At 46.3% G+C, this 16751-nt stretch overlaps 1 protein-coding gene across 5 annotated transcripts in view; it reads right to left on the bottom strand.

The window, feature by feature from the left end:
• Nucleotides 1–594: 594 nt before the first annotated feature.
• Nucleotides 595–16751, bottom strand: part of LOC105481996 (nuclear GTPase, germinal center associated) — a 65160-nt gene continuing 49003 nt past the window's right edge. For all 5 annotated transcript variants that reach the window (XM_011741828.3, XM_011741830.3, XM_011741826.3 and 2 more), the window contains 6 exons: nucleotides 12192–12349; nucleotides 10198–10336; nucleotides 9270–9378; nucleotides 8177–8313; nucleotides 5559–5649; nucleotides 595–2092 (listed from right to left, as the gene is read on the bottom strand). In XM_011741828.3, the coding sequence (XP_011740130.2) occupies nucleotides 1947–2092; nucleotides 5559–5649; nucleotides 8177–8313; nucleotides 9270–9378; nucleotides 10198–10336; nucleotides 12192–12349 (780 nt within the window). In that variant the 3' untranslated portion in view covers nucleotides 595–1946. The remainder of the gene's footprint in view (nucleotides 2093–5558; nucleotides 5650–8176; nucleotides 8314–9269; nucleotides 9379–10197; nucleotides 10337–12191; nucleotides 12350–16751) is intronic.

Raw genomic sequence — 16751 nt, 5'->3', positions numbered from 1 at the left:
AGAATCAAAAAAATCCCAAAATTACCTGAAAAAGCTATTAAAATACTTCCTTGTATTCCAACTGTATATCTGTGTGAGACTGAATTTTTTTCATATACATCAACCAAAATGACATATTGCACCAGAGTGGATGAAGAAACTGATGTGAGAATCCAGCTGTGTTCTGTTAAGCCAGGGAATAAAGAGATTTGCAAAAGTGTAAAACAACGTTACTCTTCTCAGTACATTTTTTTTTTTTTTTTGGAAAACAGCTTTTTACATAACAATGTGTTATTTTTTGTTAACAGGTAATGGGTTTATTATTGTTACTCCTAAAAAACTTAGTAATTACTTACTTACATTCTCTCCTATTTAATTTTGAATAGTCGATATCAACAGACATAACCCACATAAACAAATGCTCCTCAGGGTCCTTTAAAAGTGAAGGGTCCTGAGATCAACATGTTTAGGAAGTGCTGGTCTTAGATAACACATCTGAGAAGTGGTGAAGCCGGGTCTATGTTCATCTGGCTCCCAAACCCATTTTTTTTCCAGGATACAATGTTGTCTGCCTCCTTACCCAAAGTCTCATCAGTATTAAAATGAAAAACAGAATTGGATTCCTAAAAGCTTTATTTTGCAATGTTTTCCATAATACTTAAGTTTTTCAATGTTTAGATGTTTTTCTTCTTTGAAGGATGAATTTCTTTTTATGGCTTGTTTCATATCTAGAAATGTTTTTTCTATAATGCTTAAGTTTTTATGTGTGTGTGTATGTGTGTGTGTGTATATATATATTTTTTTGTTTGTTTGTTTGTTTTGTTTTGTTTTTTTGAGTCGTAGTCTCGCTCTGTCGTCCAGGCTGGAGTGCTGTGGCGCTACCTTGGCTCACTGCAACCTCCACCTCCTGGGTTCAAGCAATTCTCCTGCCTCAGCCTCCCAAGTAGTTGGGACTACAGGCACATGCTACCAAGCCCGGCTAATTTTTTGTATTTTTAGTAGAAATGGAGTTTCACTGTGTTAGCCAGGATGGTCTCATCTCTTGACCTCATGATCTGCCTGCCTCGGCCTCCCAAAGTGCTGGGATTATGGGAGTGAGCCACCGTGCCCAGCGATGTTTAGATATTTTTGAGGAAGCAAAAGTTTCTTGTCCTAAAGCTTTAGAACTCCATTAGGTATTGAAGATGACTCTTTTTGGGCTATAAAATAAAATGTAGTAAACATACTAGTTTTATATTGCATACAAAGTCCAAATAGTGGACAGAAGTCCTCTATTAGATTTCACAAAACAGAAAAAATTCTGAGCCAGGCATGACGGCTCATGCCTGCAATCCTAGCGCAAGAGACTGAGGTGGGAGAATCACTTGAGGCCAAGAGTTTGAGACCAGCCTGGGCCACAGAGCAAGACGCCATCTCCACAAAAAATTTTAAAATCACCTAGGTGTGGGCCAGGCACCGTGGCTCATGCCTGTAATCCCAGCACTCTGAGAGGCCGAGGCAGGTGGATCACGAGATCAAAAGTTCAAGACCAGCCTGGCCAAGATGGTAAAACCCCGTCTCTACTAAAAATACAAAAATTAGCCAGGTGTGGTGGTGCATGCCTGTAATCCTAGCTACTTGGCAGGCTGAGGCAGAGAACTGCTTGAACCTGGGAGGCGGAGGTTTCAGTGAGCCGAGATCACGCCACTGCACTCCAGCCTGTGTGACAGAGCAAGACTCTGTCTCAGAAAAAAAAAAAAAAAAAATTACCAGGCTGGTGGCCTGTACCTGTAGCCCCAGCTGCTCTGGAGGCTGAGGCTGGAGGATTGCTTGAGCCCAGGAGTTCAAGGCTGCAGTGAGCTGTGATGGTGCCACTGCACTCCAGCCTGGGCAACAGAGGTAGACCCTGTCTCTTAAGAACAAAAAAAGTAATTCTAATTCTCTGGCTCTGGGCTTATTTTTCATCCATTGAGACTAAGCCCCAGGAGTTATAGTGATGTCCCAGGGGGGCCAGCCTTGCTGGGGGATGCCCTTAGGAGGAACTCTTGCATGCCCTTCCTCAGCCGTGCATTCTCCGCAACCTCCCTCAGGCTTCTGTGCAGCTTCTCCATCTCCTTGTATTCACTCCCGACATCTACAGGAGAGCAGAAAGCTCACATCAGGACTTGGCGACCATTGTAGAAACGCCTCCAAAAAGCAAATCCCCCAACAATCCTGTCACTTGTCCCAGAATATGGATCTGGTGTAGTGCTTACAGATCAGACATCAAAGCAGGTATTCCTCCTCTTACCAGAATGCTGTCTCAGCATGGGGTCACCCTCAAAAGAAATACAAACCTACCCATAAGAAAAACCCTGAGAAGTCACTGAGTCTGTATTAAGGCCTCACAGCCATGTGATATACAAAGCACATTGCACAATAACACCTCCCCTAACTCCTCACCAGGCGGCTCCCCCTCTTCCCCCCACCCCAATCCCTATCCTCCCAGCACAACCCATTCTCAGTGAATGTTCTCTCTCTGGCATCTCAGGTTTTCATCCCATGATCTTCAATCAGATCATGTTCTCACAATGGTTAGTTTTATGTGTCAACTTGTCCAGGTCACAGGGCCCAGATACTCGGTTAAATGTGAGTCTGGATGCCTCTGGGAGGGTGTTTTTTGATGAGATTTACATTTAACTCAGTAGACCTCAAGTAAAGCAGATGGCCCTCCCCAGTGTGGGTGGACCTCAAACAGCCAGCTGAAGGCATGCAAGGAGCCAAAGGCCAGCCTCCCCCAAGGAGGAAGGGATGATCCAGTGACAGCCTTGGGCCTTTGAGATGGAGTTTTGCTCTTGTCACCAAGCCTGCTGTGCAATGGCATGATCTTGAATCACTGCAACCTCCGCCTCCCAGGCTTAAGTGCTTCTCCTGCCTCAGATTCCCAGCTAGCTGGGATTACAGGTGCCCACCAGCTCGCCTAGCTAATTTTTTTTTTTTTTTGTATTTTTAGTAGAGACAGGGTTTCACCATGTTGGCGGGGCTGGTCCTGAACTCCTGACCTCAGGTGACCCACCCACCTCAGCCTCCCAAAGTGTTGGGATTACAGGCGTGAGCCACTGCGCCTGGCCAAGCCTTGGTTGGGCCTTTGTCTGCAACATTGGCTCTGCCTGGTTCTGCAGGGATGGCCTCTGGACTCAAACTGCCTCTCTTTCTGGAGTCTCTGTCCTGTGGGCCTCCCTGTATCAGATTTTGGGCTCACCAAGCCTCCACCATTGTGTGAGCCAACTTCTTAAAATAAATCTCTTCCTTCATCTATCCATGCATCCTACTGGTTCTGTTTATCTGGAGGACCCTGACTAATGCAGTCCCCTTTGAAGGGACACTTCAGACTGAGCCCTGAATGCCCTTCTAATACCCCCTGGCTTTCTGTACCCCAGAGGGTGACTCAGGCTGACTGGCCCTGAGCCTGGCCAGGGATGGGCCTCATGAGCAGAGGGGAGTAAGGACCTGGAGTCTTTTTGTTCTGTCTCATATCTGGAAGGCCTCCCTTCTCCCTGCTGCCTCTGAAATCAACCTAACCTTTGAGGTTTCCCCCAGGACCCAGCTTCACTGAAGTTTCCCCATGTCCCAGCCCTGAATAACCACTCTGTCTCTGAACTTCAAGAATAACGATCTGAAGTCTGACTGGGTTCTCTCCCTCAGGGCTTTGCTTAAGTGTCACATTCCCAGGGAGACCTTCCTTTACCACCCTGTCTCCTACCCCAGCATCCCTTCTTCCGTTTCTCTGTTTCGCCTCCCTGCCACATATCTCACTTATTAGTTTGCTTACTGCCTGCCTTCCACCACTGGGCTGTGAGCTCCATGAGGGTGGGGACTCTTGCCTGTCTTGGTCACCACTGTGTCCTCAGCACCCAGAACACTGCCTGGCACCCAGGAGGTGATCAGAATTGTTTGCTGAGCGAATGCAAACTCCCCAGTCCAATGATCACATTCTTACACATCTTGTCTTACGAACCAGGTAAGGCCCCGACAACAGGGACTGCCTTTTAGATTTCTTTATAAAGCATGCCCCCCACCCTCGACATGATGTATATTTGTTGTCGATGGTGAAGAGAAGGAAATAGGCTTAAATTATAGCAGGTGCAATTGACATCAAACTGAAGGGAGCACCTGGTCAAGGTCTCTGTGAGACCTGGTCAAGATCTCTGGCAAGCGGGAGTTCTTTAAAGAAGGCACATTGGAATAACTAGCATCTTAAAACTTAGATTCCTATAGAGGCCTGGACAGAAGGTCGTGAGAGTCCACTACATTATAGTGTGAGGGTGTTGTATCTCCTTCCCTGGAGTCCGTTAGGATCAGGTTACAGGTCCATCTAACCAGCCATAAATGGAGATGGAGAAGTGCAGAACAGATCTTTAGAAGCAGCCATTGTGGCTTTGATTTTGGGAACAGCTCTGTCTACTTTCACCCTGGCAAACTCAGTGGTATCAGATCTATTCATTTCAGCAGGCAACTATGGATGTGGTATAAAATATAAAAGGCACAATATATACAGGGTGCAGAGCAAGGCTCCCACCCTCTCCTACCCTCCAGCCTTCCAGTTCCCCTCTTTAGAGGCAACGAGTACTGTCAGTGTTCTCTGTAGCCCATGGAGATTTTTATGCACATACAAACATATACATATGTATTTCCTTTTTTCCCCACTCACAAATGGCAACATATCGTGCACATTTATTCACTTTACTATTTTCCACTTTGTAATATCTTTGGAGATCATTTCATACCACTACCTACAGAGCTGCTTTATTTTTTCTAACAGTTGCACAGTCCTCCACTCATTGTGTATTTAATTTAATTTAAGCAGTGCTTTACTTACAGATATTTGAGTTGTCCCCATTTTTGACATTAGAATGTTACCCCGAATAACCTTGTCTATATGCCACTCTACCCCCATATAAGGATATCTGTAGGGTTGCTGCGCCAAATGATATGTGCATTTTAAATTTGGCTAGAAATTACTTACTTGCTTTTTCTGCCAGTTTACCCCTTCCAGTTTATACCGGGGGCCTGATGGAGCCCATGGCCAGAAAGCGACACGGTTGCCTACACCAAGGTCCACAGCTGGGGCCGCATCCCCAGGCTGCAGGTGGATTGAGAGAAGTCTTTCTCCACCATCACCAGACCATGAAGTTCTTCATAAGGAGGCATCAACTTAAAAGAAAGGCCTTATGGAGACGGTAGGGCACAGCTGTGGATTTAAATTCGCCGCTTTCTAGCTATGGGACCCTGGGCGCATTTCCTAATGTGAGTCTCTATTTCTGCCTCTGCAAAATGGAGCAACAACATCCATCCCTGGGAGCTAATGTGAGAATTCAGTGAAACCATGAGCACAAAGCGTGAGTATGATGCCTGCTCTCAGTTGGGTGCTGGGCAAAGGGTGGGGCTGTCGTTATCATTATCATCATCATCATCATCATCATCATCTCCATCATCATCATCATCTCCATTCCTTGCCCTGCTAATTCTTCCTAACTTAATACCTTTAAATTCAGGAAGAAGCAACCACAGCCAGGGCTGTCTGCACAATCACCCTGTATGCAAAGCTTTGGCGTATTTACCTGCAAGCTCCTTGTAGAGGCCATCTCCCTGGGACGAAGCAAGGGTTAGCATGGTGGTGATGCTGCCCTTCACCTTCTCCACGATCCCAGTCTACGTGACAAGGACATTCAGTATGTTAGGACGGTGCAGCCCAAGGAAAAGTGAATCTTATAAAAGGGACCCCACCCAGTCCCCCAGCCACAGAAGGTACAGACTGGGGCTGTCAAAGTAAGGCTTTGCAACCCAGTTGCAAAATGGTGAAACACTTTGAGGACATTAAATGGCCCAGGAGGCAGCAAGACAATATTTCTGTGGGCTCCCATCTGTATAGCATCTCTCTCCCCACCTACAGACTCATGGGGGGCTGAAGCTCTGGTGCCAGCGGATCAAATCAGGAGCTAATGGGGAAGGAAGCATGAAGGCATGGGGGAGAGAACGGCAATCGCAGAGATGGGAAAAGAGGGAAAGAGCTGGTCGCTCTCCCGCTGTCCTCTCCTCCATGCATCTGCTCACCGGGGAGATGTTTGCTGGACACTTGCTCTGTGCCACTCACCTTACCGTACATGTCTGATTCTTCCCAACTGCCTGAGAACTGTCTTCTTGCTACTCTTAGTCCTCTTATCAACTAAAACTCCTTTCTTCCCTCTTCTGTTTCTTGTCTTCCTTTGAAAAAATGTCAGGCTCCTTCCTCTAGCCTGGCAGAGCCTAGTTTTGATGTTGGATCTCCTATGCTTTTTCTTTTTTTTTTTTTTTTTTTTTTTTTTGAGACGGAGTCTCGCTGTGTCACCCAGGCTGGAGTGCAGTGGCGCGATCTCGGCTCACTGCAAGCTCCGCCTCCCGGGTTTACGCCATTCTCCTGCCTCAGCCTCCGAGTAGCTGGGACTACAGGCGCCCGCCACCACGCCCGGCTAGTTTTTTTGTATTTTTAGTAGAGACGGGGTTTCACCATGTTAGCCAGGATGGTCTCGATCTCCTGACTTCGTGATCCACCCGCCTCGGCCTCCCAAAGTACTGGGATTACAGGCTTGAGCCACCGCGCCCGGCCGCTTTTTCTTTAACATTCTAGATTCTAGATCAAGAGCCCCAAGTGTACATCTCAGCTCTAGGCATGGGCCTGGAACCTGTAACTCAAGGCCTCTAGGTTCCCACTTCCTTGAAGATTAGGGAATGAGGGATTCACAGCTCCTAAACCAGGAGAAGCAGTCACCTCACACTAGAGTGAAAACGAAGCAGCAAGCCACATTACTGATCAATATATCAGAGACTAATCTGGATATTCAACAAAATACTATTCCATTGTTTAATTTACAGGACTATTGCAAAGAGGTAATTTAAAAAAACAGTAAATCTTCAAATATTATGTATAAAAAGAAATTTCATCCACTATATAGAACTAAAATATTTTAAACAATTAAAAGTTAACTGGCATTCTGAAAAAAAAAAAAAAAATCACAGAATGGCAACACTCTATGGTCCTGCCCAGTTTTAACTTCCTATGTTTCTGTAATTTCAGATACATTTGTACATAGTCAATATACACATTTTTTAAGCGACATTGTTTCCTGGGTGTCTTAAGATCCAGTGTCTATGTACGCAATGGGGAAATGGGAACCGGCTTTGCGGAGTTCGGCCAAGTTCTTGTCCATGAATTTGTAGACTGTGATAACATGTTAAAGGATTGAAACTAAACTGCTGCTGGTGAACAAGATGCCTCTTAGCCTACTCCAAGGGAAATTACATGTGTTGAATTGTAAAGAATATTTTCCAAAACTGCAGAAGTGATGGAGGAGAGGAGATTGGGCAGAAACAGGTTGGAGATGTTTCCAGAAGGCTGGTTCTGAGGTGGACCGAGATAGAAATGGGCCAGCTTCCTTGAGGGCTTGGGAGACAGGATCAGCCAGCCTGGGTTGAGGCAGAAAACCTGGAGCCTCACATGGCCAGGGAGGAAGCCCACAGTGGTATGGACTTCAAGGATCTCTACTACCTGGGGGACAGGGGGTGGCAAGCCATGAGGCCCAGAGCAGAGGCAAGATGGTCCAGGTAGGCTTGGCAGAAGCATTTAGGTCCAAGGAAACCATCAGGAACTGTCTTTGGGGGTAGATAAAATTAAAGCTGAATGTGTGCTAGGTACCATAACTGACTGGCCTTGAGTAGTGTGTCAATATTTACTTATTGACATTTTATGTAGACAAGACATTTCCCTATTTAAACAATCTGTTTTGAGATCATGCTATTGTTGGACATGCTGGAGCCAGGCTTCCTTATCCCAAATCCAGCTGTGCATCTCCCTGGCTGTGTGGCTGGTTGATACAACTCTCGATGCTGGAATTTTCTTCTCTATAAAATGGTAACAATGATAGTACCTACCTCACAGACTTGCTGGGGAGTAAATGAGCTAACGTCTATAAATAGCTGAGCACATATCTAGCTATTACAGTGGCTGTGCTACTGGTGACTCAGGAAAGAGGAGGGGCGCAAGAGAGTGCTGGAAGAGCTGCAGCTCTCAGGTCGAAGCCCCAGAAACCATCTGTTCCATTTGGGCCCAAATGCCTACTACGTCTTCCACCTTCTGCGCCTGCTTCCTGTCCTCTCCCAGGGCCTCTCGGGGTCTAGGATCTAGGCTGTGGGCGTAGAGTACCTTCAGCTGCTGAAACTGGTGCTGCATCCTTTCCTGGGCCCTTTCAAACATGCCCTCAGCCACCTGCCGGTCCACTCCTCTTCTGATGGCATCTTTCATCCGCTCACACGCTTTTTTGCCCGTGATCTGAGCTGCCTCTGGCAAAAATGATAGCCACAGTCACACCACGACAAGGACCTGCTTAGAAATCTTTGGCATCATGGCTGGGCATGGTGGCTCACACCAGTAATCCCAGCACTGTGGGAGGCTGAGGTGGGCAGATCACCTGAGGTCAGGAGTTCAAGACCAGCCTGCCCAACATGGTGAAACACTCGTCTCTACTAAAAATACAAAAATTAGCTGGGTGCTGTGTGCACATCTGCAATCCCACCTACTTGGGAGGCTGAGGCACAAGAATTGCTTCAACCCACTAGGCAGAGGTTGGAGTGAGTTGAGATCACTGCCACTGCACTCCAGCCTGGGCAACAGAGCGAGATTCCATCTCAAAAAAAAAAAAAAAAAGAAACAGAAAGAAAGAAATCTTTGGCATTAGAAAGAAAAGCAAGCCAAGCAAACAAACAAACAACAAAAAAGTATATATATATATATATGTATGTATATATATGCACTTATATAAAAATGACACTTTCAATATTTAGATAATAACCAGCATTCAGAAAACCTAATGACTGAATTCAGCTGAAACTTGCAAAATCACTCCCTACCCCCAAACAATGGAGTCACCAAAACAGGAAACAATGGAGTCACCAAACAGTCTGAAAGTGAGTTCACAAGTGAGTGAGTTCAAGTATTTGTGAATACTTGCAAACAAGAATGAGAACCTGGACACTGGATTCTACAGCTAAATCAGCTGGGATGTTGTATGGAAAAAAGCAGGGCGTCTGGACCAAGGATGGACAGAAAGAGCTGGAAAACACACAGAGAAGGGTCCTCACGCCCTGCAGTCATGTGGTTGCAATGTGTAGACTGAGAGAGCTGCAAAGACTTAGGGTGCAAGAGAACAGGGCCTTTGAGGGAGCCGCAGAAAAGGACGTGAAAGGTGCTGACAGGAAGTCCCAGTGCAGGCGGCAATGCTGTCCCCCGCGGCCCCCACCTTCATAACACAGCTTCAGGTCGCTCTGGACAGAGGCGGTGAGGGACTCATAGACCCTCCTCTTCCTTCTGAGGATGTGGTCCTCCAGGCCCCCGAGGATGGCGCTTATCTGGGAAGACGTGGCAAAAGAGGCTGTTGGTGACAATTCCCTCAATGAAAGAAGGTCAGGTATCCCAGTGCGTGGCCACCATTCCCTCCACCTTATATGATGCCTGGCTGTTTGTCTGCCATCTCCACAATTAGGCTGTGAGCTTCTCGTAGGCAGGAACTTTGTTCTAAGCATCTTTATACCCTAACTGCTTCCCTTGATGCCTGGCACCTACAAACTACTCAATAAATATTTGCTGAGTTGAACTCAGGCACAGGCAAGGTCCTGGAATGGGCCCTCCCTGGGGGGCAGAGGAGATACAAGCTCTTTCCCTAGCATTGCCATGTAATTTGGGGTGGCACTGAAAGAAAGTGAGTCACAGACAAGAGTCTTGAGGTCTCAAAACTAAAAACTGACCTAAAATTGAACAACAACAACAAAAAGATTGACTTCTTTAAGTTTCAATGCATTGGATGCTACTTTATAACATTGGCAAAAATGATAGATTAGTGAAAACGGTTCCAGTTGATGCAAATTTTCATACAATTAAGGCTTCTTTAAAGATTCTTCCTGGAAACTGAGTCAACTTTGCAACCTTGGCGTGTGCTTTCAGTTACTTCACAGTGGAACAAACTGTCCCACACTTCCTCTGAGGCAGTCATGCCCGCTGCTCTCCCCACATCCCATTGGGTTCTGTATTTCACAGCGCCTCTGAGGAGATACTCCCAGACCCTGGACACTCCAGGGAACAAGCGGGAACAGACAGGCAACCTACAAAACCAGCCTGGGAACAAAGCCATGCCCAACCTCACTGCTCTCCCCACTTTATATGGAACTTACCTCCTGGATCAGGAAATTTTTTTTGCAGCTATCATATTTCCAGCCACTTCTTATCCCAATTTCTGTCATTTTCTCCTGCAGGGAGTGCTTAAAAGCATCAATGTGAGGCATCAGAGCCGAACCGGTGGGCTTCCCCGTCCTACAGAAGAAAGTGACAAAAAAGTTTAAGAGAATGGTGGCTGTGGTGAGGCTGAAACAAACATGAAACTAGCTGGTGTCCTTTTATTCATTTAGGAGAAGGAAGATGAGATCTAACAGTTATCATAGTCCTATAACGTGCCAGGCACTGTGATGTGCCAGGCCTTTGACATAAAAACCTATGAAGTTTGTGAGATAATGCCCATTTAACAGGTGAGAAAATTGAGGTTCAGAGAGGATTGCTGATGTGTCCAAGGTCACACGGCTAGCAAGAGGCAGAGCCAGGCTTGGAACGCTGCTTTAGACTGCAGGACGCACAGTCTTTCCACTGCCAACGTGCGGCCACTTGAAAGGGTGGAACTTGAACTATACCTAAAAGTTGGGTAAGATCTGAGGAAGTGGAAAGAAGGGATTACTCCCCATGGGACAACATGGTAAGCACAGTGGTTTCAGAATAGCTCAGAAATAGGAAGTGAGAGGTTGCAGAGGAGAGAGCACAAGCTTTAAATCCTCGCTCTCTGCTCATGAGCTGGGTGCCATTGGGAAAGATGCACAATTTTCTGAATCTCAGTTTGTTCAGATGTAAAAAGACAGAAGCTACTCCTTAGAGTTGCTGGGAACATCCGATGAGCTAATGCATGCCAAGTGCTTAGCACTGATGCCCGGGACAGGTAGCTGCTCTCTCTTTGCCACCTGCTGGGTGGGCTACAGTGGAAGGCTGCAACCAGGCAGCGGTGCAGGCAGAGGTTGGAAAGGCAAGCTGGAGGCAGGTGGAATGTCTTGAATGCATTCTAAGGAATTTGAAGTTTAGCCCACAGAATTGTAAACAGGGCGGGGGTGCAATTGGTGGAATGACACAATCCAAGACGTGCTTAAAGAAAGGTGGGGCAGGGACAGGGGCTCTGAGTAAGACACAAGCAAAGGCTGGAGAATGGTTCGAGCAGCCACCAATGGGCAACCACATGAGATGCCAGTGGGAACGACAGAGACTAGGGATGGGCAGCTGTACTTGGGGACTGGGAGATTCTGTTTCTGTCGATGGAGTAAAGAATTAGAGGTCAAGGAAGGAGGGAAGGAGGAAGCACCAAGGAGGTATGGTCCCCAAACCCACACCATGTATGTGAGCAGGCAGAGTGTGTGAGAAAAAGACACAGCATCTTCAGTGCATTCAGGGAAAGCTCCGAGGCTGGGTGTGGTGGCTCACGCCAGTAATCCCAGCACTTTGGGAGGACGATGGGGGAGGATCACTTAAGGTCAGGATTTCAAGACCAAACTGGTCAACACAGAGAGACTCTGTCTCTACAAAAAATATTTTTTAAAAGTTAGCCAGGCATGGTGGCATATGCCTGTGGTCTCAGCTACTTGGGAGGCTGAGATGGGAGGATTGCCTGAGTCCAGGAATCTGAGGCTGCAGTGAGCTAGGATTGTGCCATTGCACTCCAGCCTGGGCAACAGAGCAAGACCCTGTCTCATTTTTTTAAAAAAAAGGAAGAAAGAAAGTTCTGAAGGCCATGTGTTTGCTTAATTCCACTCTCTCCAATCAAAATACCCTGTCCTGGGCTCAGATTCCTAAGAAAATGTATCCCTTGCTGCATGTATGAGATATTTGAAAAATAATGGGAACCATAATATTAGTTTGAAAGCAGCATCTTAATCTGTGTCCAGGTCATCATGGGAAATTTTTAAGTAAACCAAACCAAGAAGGCATTTGTTTGTGTTTTGCCGAAGACTAAGCTTTCCTTCTCCAGTTACAAGCTACTCTTTACACTTACAGATCCAAAGTCTAAATTCTTAAAGACTGGCTCAACGTTCTTCTGATGTTTGTTCCCGAAGGGGCAAGATGAAAGATCCTTTACCTAAAAATGCTTCCAAAAACAGGGTCGATCTGGTCATAGATGGGCTGAGTGAGGGCTTCGTTTAGATCAATTCTTGCCAGAGTCCTGGAGGCATAGATGCCATTTTTCAGGCAAACAGCTTTCAGGGTCTGATGAAAACCTTGGTTTCCTTTACTCCTCTAGATAATCAACAGTAAATTAGCAGAGTTAGCAGGCATTAACTGGAAGGTCACTGGATTAGAATTGCATTGCCCTGGCCAAAGATCATTACCAAGAATCACAGGAAAGGGTTGAGACAACATGCTCTTTAAACATATGATTAAACTAAATGAGGGAGGACAGTGGTCACGCCTCTAGGTTGTCTGCGTGCACCTGCCATGGGCTTCCTAAGGTCCCTGTGCTCACTTTGATCACAACCGTTCTCAAGCGATTCTGTTTGTGTTAGTTTACTCATTTGTCCGGCTCCTGTGCTTGGCCATCAGCTCACTGAGATTAGGCACAGTGTCTCATCCATCTTTACGTCCTCAACTTCTGGCAATAACATAAGTAGTGTTTGAGAAATATTTGCTAAATGAGCAATTATCGAATGAATAAATAAACGAATGAATGCCAATGTGCTATGACCTGACAATAAGTGCATGTCTTGAATTTTCTAAGGAGAGTCCAGATTTCATAAACTTTTTGTTAAACTTTTAATGAAATACAATTTGATTTATATGTCTTGGCGATATTTTTTTCCCAGGGAAATAAATACACAAATGAGAGGAAAGAAAAATATAAAGCTAGACCTATGACAGACATTAATCAATTTCAGCCAGATGGTAATCATTAGTAAAGAGAGTAAAAATGTGTTTGCTAAAATTTCAGTAGAGAGCTCTGTGATTTTTAATCAATGATATATGTTTTAAGGGAATGACCACATAGCATTGTATAATTGATATAATTCTTTTTTTTTTCTCTGCTCTTTTTACTTAGTATTACAATATGAGAATATCCCCAAATCATTGTAAATATGTTCCAGGCTAGGTGCAGTGGCTCACACCGGTAATCTCAGCAATTCGGGAGGTCAAGGCAGGTGGATCATCTGAGGTTAGGAGTTCAAGATCATCCTGGCCAACATGGTGAAACTCCGCCTCTACTAAAAATACAAAAATTAGCCGGGCAAGGTGGCGCATGCCTGTAATCCCAGCTACTCAGGAGGCTGCGGCAGGAGAATCGCTTGAACCTGGGAGACAGAGGTTGCAGTGAGCCAAGATCGCGCCACTGCACTCCAGTCTGGGCAACAAGAGCGAAACTCCATCTCAAAAAAAAAAAAAGGTTCCAAAAATGGCACTAATAACCATTTAATATAGTATCGTATGGATGAAAAATAATTCATTTTACCTCTCTCTTGTTCTTAGACATTACGGTTATTTTCCTATGTTAAATAATGATATGGTGTTAGTATATAAATGTCTTCCCAAATTTCTGATCTCAAAGAAACATTGTTTATCTGATAGGAGCACCTTGGGAATGTTTGTAGTCACAGAGGAAGAAGTCATTAAAAGGGTGATGAGAGGGGACAGTTGGGGGGTAAAGTCCTGGAGATGCCCGAAAATGTCTGCAGTGGCTTCTTCCGCTCACAGCAAACTCTCAACAGGGTGGTCTCTGCCTCAGGCCTTCGTCCTCTCAGCTCCCACTCACTCATTCACTTTCTGTGATCTGCGTTCTTCAACTATGGGATAGAAACAGCTCTATCCAAGGTAACTTCGTTATCTATTGCTCTGAAACAAATTACCCCGGACATAGCGGTGCAGTGGTTTAAAAACAAACACAAACACCTGTCATCTCTCGGGGATTCTGTGGGTCAGGACTGGGATGGCTGGGCTGGCCACTCTGGCTCAGGATTCTCCTGAGGTTTGGTCAGGTGTGGCTGGGGGCATAGTCATCTGGGTGAGGCTGGCGGATCTGCTTCCAAAGATACCCGGCTGCATGCTGGTGCTGGCTCCTGGCCTCAGGTGGGGGCCTTAGTTGCTCTCCATGTGACCTCTGCACACAGTGGCTCAATTTCAGTACACAAAGGCGTCGCCCTGAGAAAGTGACCCAAGAGCCACCATGGAAGCTTCCATGGCCCTTGATGGCCTAGCCTCAGAAGCCACACACCGTCACCTCTGCAGCATTCTCCTGCTCAGAAATCAGCCCTGATTCAATGTGGGGGAGACTCCATGAGGGCATAAATACCCAGAGGTGAGGACCCTTGGGGCCACTGGTGAGGACCCTTGGTGGCTGCCTAGCACAGTCACCAGTGAAACCCTCAGTGGCCCAATCCAATGGCCCTGGTGGGTTGGTTGGTTTGTTTTTACCTCTCAGGAGCATGTGATGTTCTTCTTAACAAACTTTTTTTTTTCTCTTTTAAGAGACAGGGCCTCTCTCTGTTACCCAGGCTAGAGTGCAGTGGCACGACCATAGCTCACACCTGGGCTCAGGTGATCCTCCTGCCTCAGCTTCCTGAGAAGCTGGGACTACAGAGGCATGCCACCATGCCCAACTTTTTTTCTTTTTCCTTTTTGAGATAGGTTCTTGCTATGTTGCCTGGGTGGTCTTGAACTCCTGGCCTCAAGCAATCCTTCTGCCTCAGCCTCCCAAAGTGCTGGGATGACAGGCAGGCATAAGCCATTGCACTCAGCCTTAACAAACTTTATTACTTCAGTTTTCTGATTGGAAAATAAGAAATTAAGCATTACACTAAAAATAAGCATAAAAATAAGAAAATAGGCATTACACGATTTCCTTCTGCTACCTCTTAGGCTTTTCCGTCTCTGCCCCTCCCCTGCCCCTCTTTATTCTTTTGCTTCCTTAACGTGGCCTTTGTATGAGGCAATGTCCTATCACTGTCCTTCCCTCCACTCCTCCTCAATCCCATTCACTGGTATACGTGCATCAACTCCATGCAAGTGACAGCTACATCCTCCAGCCCCACCTCTCTCCAGGCTTCAGTTCCACATTTCCATCATCGCATTAGACATTCCACCTCCATGAAACACTAAATACATGATCTTCAGTAGTGATCATATTGCTTCCCCAACCAACGGATAAGTTCCTCCCTACCATATCTCCTTAGATCTTCTTTAAATTGAGGTGATTTGCTTTCTCTTGGGTGCAAATCTTCCCCAAAATGTTGCCACCTTGCTTTCCCATACACCCCCATGTCTGAACTATTGACAATCCTGATTGAGATGTCCTTCAGATTTGCTCTCCCAGTCACCTCTTCCTTCCTACTCCGTCTGCCACAACCTTTGTTGAGACTTTACTGTGTCTCATCTCAACGAAGCAGCTACTGTAAGGGAAATGGCTGCACTTTAGTCAGGAGCAGGCCTAGGCAGTCTTCTGGCACAGCATGACTCAGCAGGTTTGGAGTACAGGTGCACAGCCCTGTACATGATGTAACCACGCCACATGAGGCGCATTAGATGATCACCCACATGAGCTCGTGCTTGGCTCAGAATCACTATTGTCTATAAAAGATATAATTACCCTGCTAATGCTGTACATGCAACTTGCTCATGCCCAGAGAAAGCATAAAGCCATGTCAAAACTGTCTATGATTCCTCATTTTTCCAGCTATCCGCCACTTGCCCACTGACTCCCCTCAGACCTCAGTTAGACCCTGACACTTCCTAACTAGGCTTTCTGCCTCCAGCTTTTCCCCAAGCATTACGCTTCCCAAAGCATTAGTTCTGATGAAGCTATTCTTCTGCTCAAAACTTCACTATGTTCCAACTCTTCAACCTGGTCTAAAGTCTGCAGCAAACTGACTGTCAGCCTAATGCCCCAAAACCCTGCCCTGTGTCCTTACGCTGCAGTTAGGTGGTACCTTCTGGCTCCCACATGAGCTCCGGCCTTCCTCCCCTGAAATGCCTTCCCTGCCCCTCCACTCCTCTGCCCAAAGACACACCACCATCCTCCAGGACCAAGTTCCAACAACCTCCTCTCTAGAAGGTTTATTGAACTGTCCTCTAACCTGGCCTGCGATTTCTTTTCCAATATCCACCCCTCCTTCTCCAGTGTCACCTCCCTAGTCCTTCTGTTATGGAGAAAATGAACTCTATTCCTGCCCCCAGGATGGGACACACACACAGGCCTGAGCTATTCAGCACAAGACATTCCCTTTTTTCAGGGGTCATTTTATAAATAGGTATGTGACCCATTTAGAGCCAAAGAAACACAGTAAGAGCTTTGCTGAGGTTTCTCAAAAAGGTTCTCCACTCTTCTGAAAGTGGGCCCGGAAACGGCCATTCCCTTGTTCCTCTAGACCAGTGATTCTCAACCAGGACTGATTTTGTCACAGCTGAAGAATGGGGGCTGTTACCAGCACCTAGGGGGTAGAGTCCAGGGACGAAACAACCTGCAATTCACAGGACAGCCCCTCACAACAAAGCATGATCCGGTCCCAGCTGTCAATCATGCTGAGGTTAACAAACCCTGCTCCAGAGCTCATGGTGTTCAGATGTGGGTGCAAGAACAGCTGCAGCCATTTTGCCATCATGAGAGAAGCAGCCTGAGAATGGGGCCCACAGAGGCACTGGATTCAGCTCATCCCCC

The sequence above is a fragment of the Macaca nemestrina genome, chromosome 8, assembly GCF_043159975.1.
Source record: "Macaca nemestrina isolate mMacNem1 chromosome 8, mMacNem.hap1, whole genome shotgun sequence".
Classification (NCBI taxonomy): domain Eukaryota; kingdom Metazoa; phylum Chordata; class Mammalia; order Primates; family Cercopithecidae; genus Macaca; species Macaca nemestrina.
The sequence above is the reverse complement of the archived record's forward strand: the minus strand, read 5'-3'. Positions and strand labels throughout refer to the sequence as shown.